Source organism: Rhinoraja longicauda, chromosome 19 (genome assembly GCF_053455715.1).
Source record: "Rhinoraja longicauda isolate Sanriku21f chromosome 19, sRhiLon1.1, whole genome shotgun sequence".
Taxonomy (NCBI): domain Eukaryota; kingdom Metazoa; phylum Chordata; class Chondrichthyes; order Rajiformes; family Arhynchobatidae; genus Rhinoraja; species Rhinoraja longicauda.
Genome location: NC_135971.1, coordinates 7802748 through 7819747, shown reverse-complemented (window position 1 = coordinate 7819747; position 17000 = coordinate 7802748). Strand labels below are relative to the sequence as shown.

At 47.0% G+C, this 17000-nt stretch overlaps 1 protein-coding gene across 1 annotated transcript; it reads right to left on the bottom strand.

Annotated features, from left to right (window-relative positions):
* Positions 1 to 2418: 2418 nt before the first annotated feature.
* On the bottom strand, positions 2419 to 10049 carry LOC144603043 (zinc-binding protein A33-like). Its single transcript, XM_078416174.1, has 6 exons — positions 9639 to 10049; positions 9466 to 9561; positions 8529 to 8762; positions 7006 to 7028; positions 6795 to 6913; positions 2419 to 3162 (listed from the first exon to the last, which is right to left on the bottom strand). The coding sequence occupies exons 1-6, from the start codon at positions 10047 to 10049 to the stop codon at positions 2588 to 2590; spliced, it is 1458 nt and encodes a 485-aa protein (XP_078272300.1). The 3' UTR covers positions 2419 to 2587.
* Between the last annotated feature and the right edge of the window lie 6951 nt (positions 10050 to 17000).

Here is a 17000-nt window from a genome sequence, read left to right as displayed (position 1 = left end):
TCCTTTATATTATTGGCTAGTTTCCCCTCGTACCTCATCTTTTCTCCCCGTATTGCCTTTTTAGTTAACTTTTGTTGCTCTTTAAAAGAGTCCCAATCCTCTGTCTTCCCACTCTTCTTTGCTATGTTATACTTCCTCTCCTTAATTTTTATGCTGTCCTTGACTTCCCTCGTCAGCCACAGGTGTCTCTTACTCCCCTTAGAGTCTTTCCGCCTCTTTGGGATAAATTGATCCTGCAACCTCTGCATTATTCCCAGGAATACCTGCCATTGCTGTTCTACCATCTTCCCTGCTAGGGCCTCCTTCCAGTCAATTTTGGCCAGCTCCCGCCTCATGCCTCTGTAATTCCCTTTGCTATACCGTAATACCGACACTTCCGATTTTCCCTTCTGCCTTTCCATTTGCAGAGTAAAACTTATCATGTTGTGATCACTGCCTCCTAATGGCTCTTTTACCTCTAGTCCCCTTATCAGATCAGGATCATTACACAACACTAAATCCAGAATTGCCTTCTCCCTGGTAGGCTCCAGTGCAAGCTGTTCTAAGAATCGATCTCGAAGGCACTCTACAAACTCTCTTTACTGGGGTCCATTTCCAACCTGATTTTCCCAGTCTACCTGCATGTTGAAATCTCCCATAACCACCGTAGCATTACATTTGTGACACGCCAATTTTATCTCCTGATTCAACTTGCACCCTATGTCGAGGCTACTGTTTGGGGGCCTATAGATAACTCCCATTAGGGTCTTTTTACCCTTACAATTCCTCATTTCTATCCATACTGATTCAACATCTCCTGATTCTATGTCACCCCTTGCAAGGGAATGAATATCATTCCTTACCAGCAGAGCAACCCCACCCCCTCTGCCCACCTGTCTGTCTTTACTATACGTTGTGTACCCCTGAATATTCAGTTCCCAGGCCTGGTCCTCTTGTAGCCATGTCTCAGTGATCCCTACAACATCATACTTGCCCATGACTAACTGAGCCTCAAGCTCATCCATTTTATTTTTTATACTACGCGTATAAAAATCGTAGTGTTTGTTAGTAGTAGTCCCGCCCATTATGTGCTGTATATATTAAGAACTTGCCTGCGTCAGTCAGTAGGTGCAGCAGCTCGGAGCTGGAATGTAGTGCACCTCCTGTGATGTAAGTGTTGCATTAAAAGCCATGTGTTGTATTACAGCGTTGGTATGATCACTTCATTACATGGTGTCAGAAGTGGGATGGGGCCATCTACAGACGCAACCGTCAACACATCCTTCCGGTGAAGGAACCGCGTCCTGCGTCTCTGAGTCGTGACGCCCCGCATCTCGTGTTTGCTCCCACCGTTGATTCACCACCAACCGTTGTTCCTGCCGCGGGTTCCCCGCGTCGGTCGGTGCCTGATGCGCCCGTGTTATCTCCCACTAGTCCTGTCAAGTCGCCTGTTGTGTCCCCACTCTCCTCCCCTTGTTCTCCCACGAAAGGAGGTGAGGCGGTCTCGTACCGCACGAGGACCGGACGGGTTTGTAGGCCACCCGTTAGATATGGCGATTTTGTGTACCGTTGATTTTGTGTAACTTTGCTAGTATGTTCTTTACATTTGTTGTTCATTGTTTAAGCTACCGTTGTTTCTATATTTCTACGAGAAGAGATGTAGATGAGCTATTGCATGCTAGCCAATCGTAGTGTTTGTTAGTAGTGATGTAGATGAGCTATTGCATGCTAGCCAATCGTAGTGTTTGTTAGTAGTAGTCCCGCCCATAATGTGCTGTATATATTAAGAACTTGCCTGCGTCAGTCAGTAGGTGCAGCAGCTCGGAGCTGGAATGTACTGCACCTCCTGTGATGCAGACTGCAGGAGTACGTGCTGAAGCTTGGTGCTGCCAACACTAAGGCCCTGTGGGGGAGGAGCAGAGTCTAGGGTCCTCCCGCTGCTGGACATGGGGGGCAGGGTATGGTGGAGAGAGACGCCCCTCCAAATAAGGGATACTGGGTAAATGTCTAAATGTAAGTAAATGTCTAAGTGAATGTCTGTATCAAATGTAACCTCTGGAAATGTCGGATGGGCTTGTTTAAAAATATGTTTTGTGAATGATATTTATTATTTGAATAAAGTATTTTTTTGATATTAAAAAAAAACCTCCTGTGATGTAAGTGTTGCATTAAAAGCCATGTGTTGTATTACAGCGTTGGTTTGATCACTTCATTATAGCGACAAATCGAAGGTAGCTCCTTCAGTGACAGACTGCCTCACGCCAAGTGCGTGAAGGAGAGATATCGGAGGTCCTTCCTGCCCGCTGCTGTGAGACTGCACAACCAGCACTGCTCCCAACAGAGGAGTCAACAGTAACAGTTAAGGAATACACAGTAAACTGGTGACAATTTATCCTTGTCTTTATTTTTATTTATAATGAATGTCTCCTGTTATCCACTTTGCTGCTGTAACACTGTAAATTTCCACGGTGTGGGACAATTAAATGAATTTATTATTATTATTATTATTATCATTATTATTATTATTACAGACGGCAGTCCAGGAGTTTTATGGTCATCGATTCCCGGAACAGACTTGTTTAACATCTAAAATAAAGAGGTGATTTAACTATATTCCAGGTGCTGGTGAACGATTGATAGAATTTGTTAAATACTGACACGGAGCGGAACCGGAGCAGATTCTCAGCCACTGGTTTATATCCCAGGTCCCGAAGAAAGGATAAAGTTTCTCCGTGAATTTATTCCCAGTGAAGGTGTGGAGATGGGACTTGGTGTCCTCATCGTAAAATGAAACTGTCCCGGACTCGTAACTGAGATAAACTCCCACCCTCCCGGGGATGGGACGGGCGGGGAGACGGGATGGAGGGGAGGTGACTGCAGCAAACACGTCATCCCACCGCCCGATCATCCAGACTCCATTCTTCTGGGACAGTCCGGCCAGTCTCTTCCTCTCCACAGACTCTGCGGCGACTCCCAGACTCCAGCGCCGACTCCCCGCCACCTCCACCTCCCAGTAATGTCTCCCCGATGTGAATCCCTCCGATCCCAGCACCCACCCGTAGACTGCAAACCTCCTCCCGGTGTCAGGGAGACTCCTCTGGGTCCCGGTCCATCTCACCCTCTTCCGATCCTCAGACACCTCGAGCTGCACATTCGCTGTTTCCACATCCAGGGTGACGGAGACTGGGGAGAGAAGCAGAGAATCAGAGAGTCCCCGGGGGTCGGGGGGAGACTCGGGCAGCGCGGCCCCGGGACCGGGGGAGAGGCCGCTCGGCCTCGGGCACAGGCGGGCGGACAACTGAAACCCTGCCCGGGGTTTTCTTCCCCCTCCCCCTACCACGTAAGATGGACAACAGAAATCCTTCCCGGATATTTTCTCCCGCGGTCGAGGCGAGAGTTGTGGTATGTCGTGGGCAAGCAGATGCAATTGGGAGAGAGGAGGTAGGAGAAATGGTGGGCGGATGGGTGTGCGGGCGTGATATTGAGTTTTTGTGCGCTTCTGGTGGTGGAAATTGGGGCTAGATTGGCGGGACAGTTGAGCAGTTAAATGTTTACTGGAGGTAATTAAAAATGAGGAAAGATGTGACTGTGCTGGAGAGAGTGCAAAGGAGATTCACCAGGATGTTGCCTCCATTGGAGGACTTGAATAATGCTGATTTGGAGACCTGGGAGAACTTTACAAGTTTACGAGACAGAGAGGGGGTAGTTAGTCAGATTCAGTTCCCCATCTTAATGGTATCGAAAACAAGGTTATTGGTTTAAAGTGAGAGGATGGAGTTTTAAAGAAGACTAGACCAAGTGGACCCGTTGGGCTCAAACCTCTACTGCATTGGTGCAACACCCTCTCCTTCCACCCTCCCCTCCCGCTCCCCTCCTCCACCCCTCCATCCCCCCACCCCACTCCCTCCTCCCACCCTCCCCTCTCCCCCTTCCCCCCTACTCCATCCCCCTCCACCCCCTTATCCTCCCTCCTCCCCCCCTCCCTAGGACATAAATTTAAACTTTAAAATGTGAATAACTTAAAAAATAAACACTGATTTCAATGAAACTCCTTCCATTAGCACCAAAGGGACGACGGTGAGTAAGTTGGGCCTAAAATTGTCGCGCTATCGTGTACCGTTTTGGCTGTAGTTCAGGAACAAACAAACAAACAAGCGAGTTTTAGTATATGGATGTGAGGGATAAATCTCTTGCACAGAGAGTAGTTGATACCTGGAACGTGCTCCCGTTGGAGGAAGTGGAATCACTAACTTCAAGAGTCATTTAGACAGACACTTGTACATGCGAGGTATATATGGGCGTTGACGTGTTGTGAACCAATGGGATTGATGTAGGTGTGCAAAATGATCGGAATAGAGATAGTGGGTCGAAGGGTCCATTTCCCTGCAGTAGACTGGGACTGAATGAAGTGAATCACTGAGCCTTCACTGCCATCCGATACGGAGAATCCCAAAGGTCTACCTTCCTCTGAGTGCAGAAATATCTCCTTATCTCTGTCCTATATAACCTACTGCCTATTCTGAGACGATAACCTCTGTTCTGGACACCTCAGAAAAGGGAAAGATCCTCCCATCATGCTGCCTGTTAAGTCGAGTAGAACTTTGTGTTTCACTGAGATCTCCTCACTTTCTCTTTAACATAGAACATAAACAATAGACGCAGGAGTAGGCCATTCGGCCCTTCGAGCCAGCACCACCGTTCAATGTGATATGGCTAATCATTCTCAATCAGTACCCCATTCCTGCCTTCTCCCCATAACCCCTGACTCCGCTATCCTTAAGACTATCTAGCTCTCTCTTGAATGCACTCAGAGAATTGGCCTCCACTGCCTTCTGAGGCAGAGAATTCCACAGATTTACAACTCTCTGACTGAGAAAGTTTTTCCTCATCTCCGTTCTAAATGGCCTACCCTTTATTCTTAAACTTTGGCCCCTGGTTCTGGACTCCCCCAAAATTGGGAACATGTTTCCTGCCTCTAACGTGTCCATCCCCTTAATTATTTTTTTGTTTCAATAAGATCCCCTCTCATCCTTCTAAATTCCAGTGTATACAAGCGTAGACGCTCCAGTCTTTCAACATATGACAGTCCTGTCATTCCGGGAATTAACCTAGTAAACCTACGCTGCACGCCTTCAATATCCTTCCCCCAATAGAAACATACAGAACGGGTACACGCCCTTTGGCCCAGCATATCAGCGCCATCCATGATGCCTCTGAACATAAACTAATCCCATTTGGTTGCACATGGCCCGTTTCCCTCTTTTCCTTGCCCATGCCTATCCCATGTTCCCTGTCACGGCTGTGTAAATATCTCTTAGACATCGGTGTGATCGCTGCTACAGCAGTGACCCCTGGAAGCATATTCTTAGAAGTTACGTGTATTGTTAAAAATCCTTACAATCCTCCGTTAAATTTTCGTACTGTTTCCTTGAACATATGCCCTCTACGATTTACACCGTCTCATAATTTAAAATAATTCTATCAGTTTCCCCTCAGCTTTTGACACTCCACATAAAACAAGCAAATGTATCCCACCTCTCCTAATAGCTAATGCCCTCTAATCCAGGCAGCATTCTGGTAAACCTCTTCTGCACATTTCCCAAGGCATCCACATTCTTCCTGCAAAGGGATGACCAGAACTGCACAAAATACTACAAATTATCCCTAAGTCCTGTAAAGCTGAAACATAATTTCCTGACTCGTGTATCAATGTTGTATCGTTCTCCTGTGTTGCATGTGTTCCAGGATCTTACAATTCAGTGCTTTATCCTGGCCAATCTTTGCATCACGCAAAAACATCAATGTGTCCCGCAAACCAAGTGAAATAAGTCCATATGCTTTACCTTGTTTAATGGAGTCAAACGTTTCTATCAACGCTGCCTTCAACAAAAAGAGGTGGTTGAATTTTTCAGCCGTTATGGAAACATAGAAACATAGAAAATAGGTGCAGGAGTAGGCCATTCGGCCCTTCGAGCCTGCACCGCCATTCAATATGATCATGGCTGATCATCCAGCTCAGTAGCCTGTACCTGCCTTCTCTCCATACCCCCTGATCCCTTTAGCAAAAAGGGCCACATCTAACTCCCTCTTAAATATAGCCAATGAACTGGCCTCAACTACCTTCTGACAATGATTTCACCTGATCACTAATCCTGCAAATCCGCTCCAACCGCTCCTGGGCCTCTGTAAGAACAAAGCCCTGTGCTCGGTTTCCAAAAACTACCGCCCGGACGCTACTCCAACCACTCCAACCGCCCACCCAAAAGAACCGAGTGATCTCCTGGGAGAGGCGAAAAACCGGATTAAAAACCCAGGCCAATTTGGGAAAAGAAATCCGTGAAATTCCTCTCCGACCCCAAGCTAGGCGATCGAAACTTGTCCGGGAGATCACACAGGTCTTACTCCTTACTATCCCCACACAATACTACGGTCTCTGCTCTCTCTCACACACACACACACGCACACTGATTACTGCTACCGTTGTTCATTATAATTTAATTCCGTTACTTCCAATTTCCTGACTACCGTGGTAGAATTCAAACTCATAGGTCAGAGTGTTTTTGCGGTGTGGGTGGGTTGGGATGCATTGGTTCATCCAACAGCCTGGGTATTTGTTGTATCGTGCTCCTGTGTTGCATGTGTTCCAGGATCTAACATCTCCAGCTGACCATGTGTGCATGAGGCTTCTCAGCCCGTGGGTTGGTGCAGAAATGAAACTCCAATTACCATTCAGAGCTTTATCCTGGCCAACCTTTGCATCACATAAAACATCAATGTGTCCCACAAACCAAGTGAAATAAGTCCATATGTTTTACCTTGTTTAAAGGAGTCAAACATTTTTATCAACGCTGCCTTCAACAAAGAGAGGTGGTTGAATTTTTCAGCTGTTATGGCACCATCTGTCACTGACAATGAATTCACCTCATCACTAATCCTGCAAATATTAAATAGCTGATTACAAATTGTGCATTGATGTTTATGAGGAAATAAGTTACATGCAGAGTTTCAGTGAAGAACATGCCCTACCTTCGCTTGCGAACAGCTTCCTCCTGAAATAAATAAAACACAAGACTGAATTGACCGAGGCAGAACTGCTGAGAGCACGAATTTCACCCAGATTATTACGAGGTGTCAAAAATTCCCATTTCTCCACTCTCACCCCCAATGACACACAGAGAAGAATAATGATATTGCAGACATAGAACCGATGGAGGAAGTATAAAAATTATTCTGAAAATTACACGATGCTGACAGGATAGTCTGGACACGATGCGAACAGGGATGAGTCAGCGCTGCTGTTGCAGCTGCGGCTTGCCTGCAGTCCGTCTGTCTTTTGTGTTTTTTGTTGTTTTTGTCTGAATTGTAGTTTTAATATGGTGTAGGGTTTGTATGTTATGTTTGGGGGGGGTGGGAGGGAACGGGAACTGTAAAATTCTCTCTCCCGAACGGAGACGCGACCTTTGTTTCTGTGTCGTGTTTCCGTTCCCGCTGCGGCCTACCAGCGGCCATGCACCTGGGACCACCTGGGGCTCTGGTTCGCAGAGCCCACGGCCTGGACTCACCACCTGCGGCGCTGGCCGCCTTCGGATGCTGCGAGAGCGGCTGCGACTCGTCTCCGGAGGCTCCGGCGCGGGTCGCCTGGACGTCGGAAGCCCGCAGGCCCCTGGATGGGGGCAGACATCGGGAGCTCCTGCAGCGGCAGAGGCAACGTGTTCGCCCGCCCCGAATCGCGGGGCTTGGGTTGGCCCGCCGCGGACCTTTTACCGTCCAGCGCGGCCTGGAATAGGCCGCGGGATTTTCACCGCCCAGCGGGGGCTTCAATGTCGGGAGCCACGACCGCCCCGACGTGGCAACTCCAACAGCCTGACCGCGGGAGAAGACGGCAGGGGAAGAGAAAATACATTGTGGCCTTCCATCACAGTGAGGAGGGACTGGAGGAGACTCACTGTGATTGATGTTTCTTTTTGTTTGGTGTTAGTTTGTGATTGTATGTGTTATTGCATTTTTATTGATTATTCTTATTGGTCTTATTGTTCAACTGCGGGTAATGTTTCATTTCACTACACATTTATGTGTATGTGACAAATAAACGACTATTGATTGACAGGCTGTGCGTTTCGGCTGAATAAGGGATAGGCCATTTAGAACGGAGATGAGGAAAAACTTTTTCAGTCAGAGAGTTGTGAATCTGTGGAATTCTCTGCCTCAGAAGGCAGTGAAGGCCAATTCTCTGGATGCTTTCAAGAGAGAGCTAGATAGAGCTCTTAAGGATAGCGGAGTCAGGGGGTATGGGGAGAAGGCAGGAACGGGGTACTGATTGAGAATGATCAGCCATGATCACATTGAATGGAGTTGCTGGCTCGAAGGGCTGAATGGTCTACTTCTGCACTTGTTGTCTCTTGTCTATTGAATATGATGTTAGTGATGTGTAGGAAGGAACTGCAGATGTATAGACAATAGACAACATAGTTGAATTTGTTTCAAATATATTAGACGCCATTTTGTGATGGTGCCCATTTAAAGAAGCAAATTTAAATAGACTTCCTTACCTCTAGAAATTTCACGCTGTCTTTTTGTCCCATCCGTTTCTGTAAACGCAGGAGTTCCTCCTGAATATAATTTAAATTCCCTTGAATCTCCCGGTGATTTTTCTCCATTGGATTTAGAACCCGCTCCTCATCTTCACGGATATCTTTGTGGAAGTCCTTTTCTTTCTCAGTGATAATCTGGTGCAGTTCAGCAAACTGGGATGTGACATGGGACTGAAGGCTGTGTGACTCTTCCTGTCAAATGAATGCTGAAGATTAACATAATATATTTCTGTATTGTGTTTGCTAACAGAATAAGTGACCAGTTAGCCCATCAGCGTCCGGTTCTCAGAATTATCTAATCAATCAAATTCTCTCACACTTTCCTGAAACAAAGAAGTTTAATTCTCCTTCCCATTCCCACACTGACCTTTCCGTCCTAGGTCTCCTCCATTGTCAGAGGGAGGCTAATTGCAAAATTGGAGGAACAGCATCTTATATTTCACCTGGGCAGCTTTCAGCCCAGTAATATTGACTTTTCTCACTTCAGGTAGCCCCGGCATTCCCTCTCTCTCTCCCTCCCCCACCCAAGTCGCACTAACTTCTCACTTTCACCCCATCCCAATGGCATGTTTCCTTTATCGTCGTTACTTGTTTCCATATCTTTTATTCATTGTTCTTTATTTCTCTGCGTCATCATCTACTCCCTGTCCCTCGTTTCCCTTATCTCTAACCAGTCTGAAGAAGGGTCTTGTCTCGAAACATCACCCATTCATTCTCTCCAGAGATGCTGCCAGCCCCGCTGAGTTACTCCAGCTTTTTGTGCCTATCTTCGGTTTAAACCAGCATCTGCAGTTCCTCCCTACGCACCTAATTTCAGCTGTCAATTGATCCAGCATGTCCACTACACATTAAAATGAGCAACGCTGCATAAAAATTCCAGACAGAAAGGCCTCACCCGAACTTTGGAAATCTTTCGTAGTTGTTGCTGTTCTATTTCTTCGATATCAGATTTATTTTTCGTGACAGATTCTATGGCCGATTTTACCCGAGCCTAAGATCAAAGAATAAAGGCGTTAGACAACAAAGACTCAACAAGGTAAATAAAGATACAAATCTGTTTGCATTAACCTTGTAGATGTCAACAGGTTCTTTAATCGGCTGCAAGCTGTGGTTTCTGTGTTCCACCGCATCTCGACAAACCAGACAGACCAGTTTCTTGTAATTTTCACAAAACTGCTTCTTTTCTTCCTGATGTTCCTCGCAGAAAAGATTACTTCCCTTCTCTTCTGTATTCAGGCTCAGTGCTCGAGCTTTCTCAGCGATATTCGCCAAGGCCCGATTTACTTTGAGGGTGCGGTCTGTAATCTCCGCTCTACATTCCGGGCAAGAGTTTCTCCACTCCCTGCCCCAACTCTGTGGGATACAGGAGCGGCAGTAGTTGTGGCCGCACTCCAGTATAACCGGGTCGGTGAAGAAATCCAGGCAGATGGGACAAACTACCTCCTCGGACCAACTGTCGACCTTGTCTTTCGAAGCCATTTTAATTCCAGGTGCTTTCGGATTCGAAGTCTATTTGCTTTTGTAATAAAGTTGTTAAATCCACGCTAAGATACAACACATCATTTTATTGAATCACTTACATCACAGGACCTGCAGCACATTACAGCTCCGAGCTGCTGCACCTACTGCCTGACGTAGGCGAGTACTTAATATTATAAAGCACATACTAGGCGGCACTACTACTAACAAACACTATGATTGGCTAGCATGCAATAGCCCATCTACACTTTTGGGAGCGGCTGAATTCTTGCAGTATCGCATTGTCCACTCCGCACCCTCCCACTTCGTAGCATATATGTTAATTGACTGCAATAGACAATAAACAATAGACCCAGGAGGAGGCCATTCAGCCCTTCGAGCCAGCACCACCATTCAATGTGATCATGGCTGATCATTCTTAAACAGTACCCCGTTCCTCCCTTCTCCCCATACCCCCTGACTCCGCTATCTTTAAGAGCTTTATCTAGCTCTCTCTTGAAAGCATTCAGCGAATTGGCCTCCACTGCCTTCTGAGGCAGAGAATTCCACAGATTTACAACTCTCTGAGTGAAAAAGCTTTTCCTCATCTCCGTTCTAAATGGCCTATCCCTTATTCTTAAACTGTGGCCCCTGGTTCTGGACACCCCCAACATTGGGAACATGTTTCCTGCCTCTAACGTGTCCAACCCCTTAATAATCGTATATGTTTCAATAAGATCCGCTCTCATCCTTCTAAATTCCAGTGTATACAAGCCTAGTCACTCCAGTCTTTCAACATATGACAGTCCCGCTATTCTGGGAATTAACCTAGTAAACCTACGCTGCACGCCCTCAATAGCAAGAATACCCTTCCTCAAATTTGGAGCCGAAAACTGCTCACAGTACTCCAGGTGCGGTCTCACTGGGGTCCTGTACAACTGCAGAAGGACCTCTTTGCTCCTATACTCAACTCCTCTTGTTATGAAGGCCAACATTCCATTGGCTTTCTTCACTGCCTGCTGTACCTGCATGCTTCCTTTCAGTGACTGATGCACTAGGACACCCAGATCTCGTTGTATGTCCCCTTTTCCTAACTTGACACCATTCAGATAATAATCTGTCTTCCTATTCATACCCCCAAAGTGGATAAGCTCACATTTATCCGCATTAAACTGCAAGGGTTCATTGGGAAGTTGTCCGAACAAACCTCCAAGTAATCTCACAGGAGTTCTTGAAAGTCAATATACCAGAGATATAGCCCTAGGTCAGTGTAAAGAAGAACAAAGGGGACCAAGGTCAAAATGGTGCCATACGTGGAATGGGAAACGATGGTGAAATTTAAATTTAGAGCAACTGTTCAATGGTAACGTGCGAACACCGGTGAAATGTGGCGTTACACACTCTCTCGGTGTAATCTACACGTGCAGGAAAGAACTGCAGATACTGGTTTAAACCGAAGATAGACACTAAAAGCTGGAGTAACTCAACGGGTCTGACAGCACCTCTGGGAAATAGGAATGGGCGATGTTTCGGGTCGAGACCCATCTTCAGAGTGAGCGTTCGGGGAAAGAGAAACGAGAGATATAGACAAGGATGCAGAGAGATGTAGAACACATGAATGAAAAATATGGAAAAAAAAGTTAGGGTGATAACGGAAACAGGCCATTGTTAGCTGGGTATTTATTCACAAAATGCAGGAGTAACTCAGCAGGTCAGGCAGCATCTCAGGAGAGAAGGAATGCGTGACGTTTCGGGTCGAGACCATTCTTCAGACTGATGTCAGGGGGGGCGGGACAAAGGAAGGATATAGGTTGACACAGGAAGATAGAGGGAGATCTGGGAAGGGGCTGGGGAAGAGAGGGACAGAGGAACTATCTAAAGTTGGAGAAGTCAATGTTCATACCACTGGGCTGCAAGCTGTGCAGGCGAAATATGAGGTGCTGTTCCTCCAATTTCCGGTGGGTCTCACTATGGCACTGGAGGAGGCCAATGACAGAAAGGTGAGACTGGGAATGGGAGGGGGAGTTGAAGTGCTCAGCCACTGGGAGATCAGGTTGGTTAAGGCGGACTGAGCGAAGGTGTTGAGCGAAGCGATCGCCGAGCCTGCGTTTGATTTCGCCGATGTAAAGAAGTTGACATCTAGAGCAGCAGATGCAATATATGAGGTTGGAGGAGGGGCAGGTGAACCTCTGTCTCACCTGGAAAGACTGCTTGAGTCCTTGGATGGGGTTGAGGGGGAAGGTAAAGGGACAGATGTTGCAACTCGTGCGGTTGCAGGGGAAAGTGCCCGGGTATGGGGTGGTTTGGGTGGGAAGGGACGAGTGGACCAGGGGGTTACGGAGGGAACGGTCTCTGTGGAATGCAGAAAGGGGAGGGAATGGGAAGATATGGCCAGTGGTGGGGTCCCGTTGTAGGTGACGGAATTGTTGGCGGATGATTCGTTGGATACGCTGGCTGGTGGTGTGGAAGGTGAGAACGAGGGGGTTTCTGTCCTTGCTGCGAATGGGGGGAGGGGGAGCAAGTGCGGAGCTGCAGGATGTAGAAGAGACCCTAGTGAGAGCCTCATCTATAGTGGAAGAGGTGAAGCCCCGTTTCCTGAAGAATGAGGACATCTCTGATGCCCTAGTGTGAAACACCTCATTCCGGGCGCAGATGCGGCGTAGACGGAGGAATTGGGAGTGGGGGATAGACTTTTTGCAGGAGACAGAGTGGGAAGAAGTGTAGTCCAGTTTTCCATTCCATGCGGGCACTATTGTTTTACAGCTAAAATGACCCAGTGTTGGTTTTGACCTGGTGCTCAATTTGTGGAGTCTGCACGTTCTCGCTCTAACCTCGCGGACCTCTATTCGATACTCCGGTTTAGTCGCACTAAAAAATAGAGTTGCTTCTGTTCTTTGGTAACGGTTGAAGGGATTTAGCGGAACACGGGGCGAGCTAAACTGGGATTAGTTTAAACGGGTGTTTGAGAGCTTGACGAGAAGCCACACAGATTCACAGAATTACACAATGTGCTGGAGTAACTCGGCGGGTCAGGCACCATCTCTGGAACCATCTTCTCTGACCACTGCCTCCTCCAGGCCTCCTGTCACCTAGCAAGAGGACCGGAAGGCGGGCAGTGGGACGTGGAAGTTAAATGGGGAGCTGTGAAACATTGAGGACCTAAAGAGGGACTACGCATGTTGGAGAACTGTGAGGCCCCTCTTTGACTCCCCGACACTCTGGTGGGAAGCAACCAAGGAGAACATCAAGAAGTTCTTCGTCTCCAAAGGTGTTCAGAGAGCAAGACAGAGTAAGAGGGAATTGTGTCAACTCCAGATAGATTTCCAGCAACTGCTCCTTCTGCAGAAGAGAGGGGTGGATGTGAGGGAGTTCCTTCTCACCTCAGTTTTTAATGGCCTGCCCTTTATTCTAAGACTGTGGCCCATGGTTCTGGACTCGCCCAACATTGGGAACATTTTTCCTGCATCTAGCTTGTCCAGTCCTTTTATAATTTTATATGTTTCTATAAGATCCCCTCTCATCCTTCTGAACTCCAGTGAACACTCCGTCTCATTCAACTTCAGCTTTTGTGTTTTGCAGTATTTAATTCAAGATGAAGCTGGTCGCAAGAGAAGCTAGGACATATTCTTCAGTTAAACTGTGTGGAACTGAACTTCTTTAGTGCCAACGGTGAATGCTGTAGAATATTTGCAGGATATCAGTGATGATGGCCAGTTATTGTCAGTGGCAGATGGTGCCGTGCCGGGTCAAAAAATCGACCACCTCGTTTTGTTGAGCACAGCGTTGAGGGGAATGTTTGACTCCATTAAGCCAGGTAGAATATATAGATTCCTTCATCTTTCTTTGTGAGACTCGTTTAAGTAGTATCAAGTGAATGTCAGGTGATGTTTTTTAATCGCGGCACAACGGGGTACTGATTGAGAATGATCAGCCATGATCACATAGAATGGCGGTGCTGGCTCGAAGGGCCGAATGGCCTACTCCTGCACCTATTGTCTATTGTCTATAACCCCACCTTCTGCGAAGCATCACCGTCGCACGGTCAGATGAAAAGGTCGGATCCCCGACCACATGCAACTCGAGAGTACAATCAATTCCGTTTGGCTGAACACCTTCGCTCAGACCGCCCAAACCTGCCTGATCTCCCGGTTGCTAAACACTTCAAATCCCATACTAATCTTTCTGTCCTGGGCCTCCTCCACTGTCAGAGTGAGGCCCAGCGCAAATTGGAGGAACAGCACCTCATATTTCACTTTGGGAGCTTACACCACAGCGGTAGGATTATTGATTTCTCTAACTTCCAGTAACCCTTGCTCTCCCTCTTTCTCCATCCCTCTCTCATCCTTGTTCTACCACCAGTATGACTGTCCCCCTGGTTAAATTGTACCTCTGGTTTGCTTCGTTGTCACCGTCTCCTAGCTAACAATGATCTATTCTACATTTTACTTGAGCAGCATCTCATTTGATGTCTCGTTTTCACACCTTGCCCTTCCGTATTCTCTGTGCCTCCCTCTCCGCTCACTCTCAGTCTGAAGAAAGGTCTCGACCCGAAACGTCAATTATTCCTTTTCTCCGGAGATGCTGTCTGACCCGCTGAGTTACTCCAAATGTATGTGTCTATCTTCGGTTTAAACCAGCATTTGCAGTTTCTTCCTACACAATGAATACTCAGCCTGTTAGATGAATCAATAGATCGTGGCCCATCCACAACGCACAATCGCGCTGAGAAAATGAGCTTGGATTTTACCAAACTAGTCAGGAAGCTAAGATTAAAAATAATGAAATTATAATGAATGAAGGCTGCTTTCAAAGTCGTAAGCAGGATTGTCATGAAGATATATTGTAAAATAAAAAGAACTGCAGATGCGGGTTTATACCAAAGATCGACACAAAGTGCTGGAGCAACTCGGCGGGTCAGGCAACATCTCCGGAGAACATGGATAGGTGACGCTTCGGGTCGAGACTCTTATAGACAATAGACAATAAGTGCAGGAGGAGGCCATTCGGCCCTTCGAGCCAGCACCGCCATTCAATGTGATCATGGCTGATCATTCTCAATCAGTACCCCGTTCCTACCTTCTCCCCATACCCCCTGACTCCGCTATCCTTAACAGCTCTATCTAGCTCTCTCTTGAATGCATTCAGAGAATTGGCCTCCACTGCCTTCTGAGGCAGAGAATTCTACAGATTCACAACTCTCTGACTGAAAAAGTTTTTCCTCATCTCAGTTTTAAATGGCCTACCCCTTAATCGTAAACCGTGGCCCCTTGTCCTGGACTCCCCCAACATTGGGAACATGTTTCCTGCCTCTAACGTGTCCAACCCCTTAATAATCTTATGCGTTTGGATAAGATCTCCTCTCATCCTTCTAAATTCCAGTGTATACAAGCCTAGTCGCTCCAGTCTTTCAACATATGATAGTCCCGCCATTCCTGGAATTAACCTAGTAAACCCACGCTACACGCCTTCAATAGCAAGAATATCCTTCCTCAAATTTGGAGACCGATACTGCACACAGTACTCCAGGTGCGGTCTCACTAGGGCCCTGTACAACTGCAGAAGAACCTATTTGCTCTTATACTCTTCTTCTGATCCTTCATTCTGATACTAGAGTGAAGAAGGGTTACGACCTGAAAGGTCATCTGTCCATGTGCTCCAGAGATGCTAGCTGATCTGCTGAGTTACTCCAGCACTGTGTGCCCCTTAGTGTATTAACCAGCATCTGCAGATCATTTCTTCGACTCTTTGTTCCTCTTTCTACACCTCGATGCCAACATTGTCTGTTTATCTGCATCGAAACATTGACCTGCATTCGCCTCTCTGGGTTGCTGAATCGGGAAGACTGTGGACTTCGGAGATCTAAAGAAATATTCAGGTTTTAGGTTAGACGCCCTTTGCAATCTTTACATCGAAGTATCGGGAGATAGAGCAACGCTCCTTCGAGTCCGCGCCGACCCCTGATCTTAGAAACATACAACCATAGAAAATGGGTGCAGGAGTAGGCCATTCGGCCCTTCGAGCCTGCACCGCCATTCAATATGATCATGGCTGATCATCCAACTCAGTATCCTGTACCTGCCTTCTCTCCTTACCCCCTGATCCCTTTAGCCACAAGGTCCACATCTAACTCCCTCTTAAATATAGCCAATGAACTGGCCTCAACTACCTTCTGTGGCAGAGAATTCCACAGATTCACCACTCTCGGTGTGAAAAAAAATATTCTCATCTCGGTCCTAAGAGACTTCCCCCTTATCTTTAAACTGTGACCCCTTGTTCTGGACTTCCCCAACATCGGGAACAATCTTCCTGCATCTAGCCTGTCCAAATCCCTTAAGAATTTTGTAAGTTTCTATAAGTTCCCCCCTCAATCTTCTAAATTCCAGCGAGTACAATCCGAGTCTATCCAGGTCTTTCTTTATATGAAAGTCATGCCATCCCAGGAATCAATCTGATGAACCTTCTCTGTACTCCCTCTATGGCAAGAATGCCTTTCCTCAGATTAGGAGACCAAAACTGTACGCAATCTTCAATGAATCCTATTTATTTCTTCCCGCGTTCTAAAACCCCTGCCATATCCTACCATTAACCTCACACCGGGAAATTAAGCTACCAACCTCCACGTCTTAGAAACATAGAAAATAGGTGCAGGAGTAGGCTATTCGGCCCTTCGAGCAAGCACCACCATTCAATATAATCATGGCTGATCATCCAAAATCAGTACCCCGTTCCTGCTTCCCCCCTCCCCTTCACCCCCATATCCCTTGATTCCGTTAGCCCTAAGAGCTAAATCTAACTCTCTCTTGAAAACGTCCAGTGCATTGGCCTCCACTGCCTTCTGTGGCAGAGAATTCCACAGATTCACAATTCTCTGGGTGAAAATGTTTTTCCCTCATCTCAGTCCTAAGTGGTTTTTCGGGTGTGCGAGAAAACCCGAGCACTGGAAGAAACTCACGCGGTCACTGGAAGAACGTG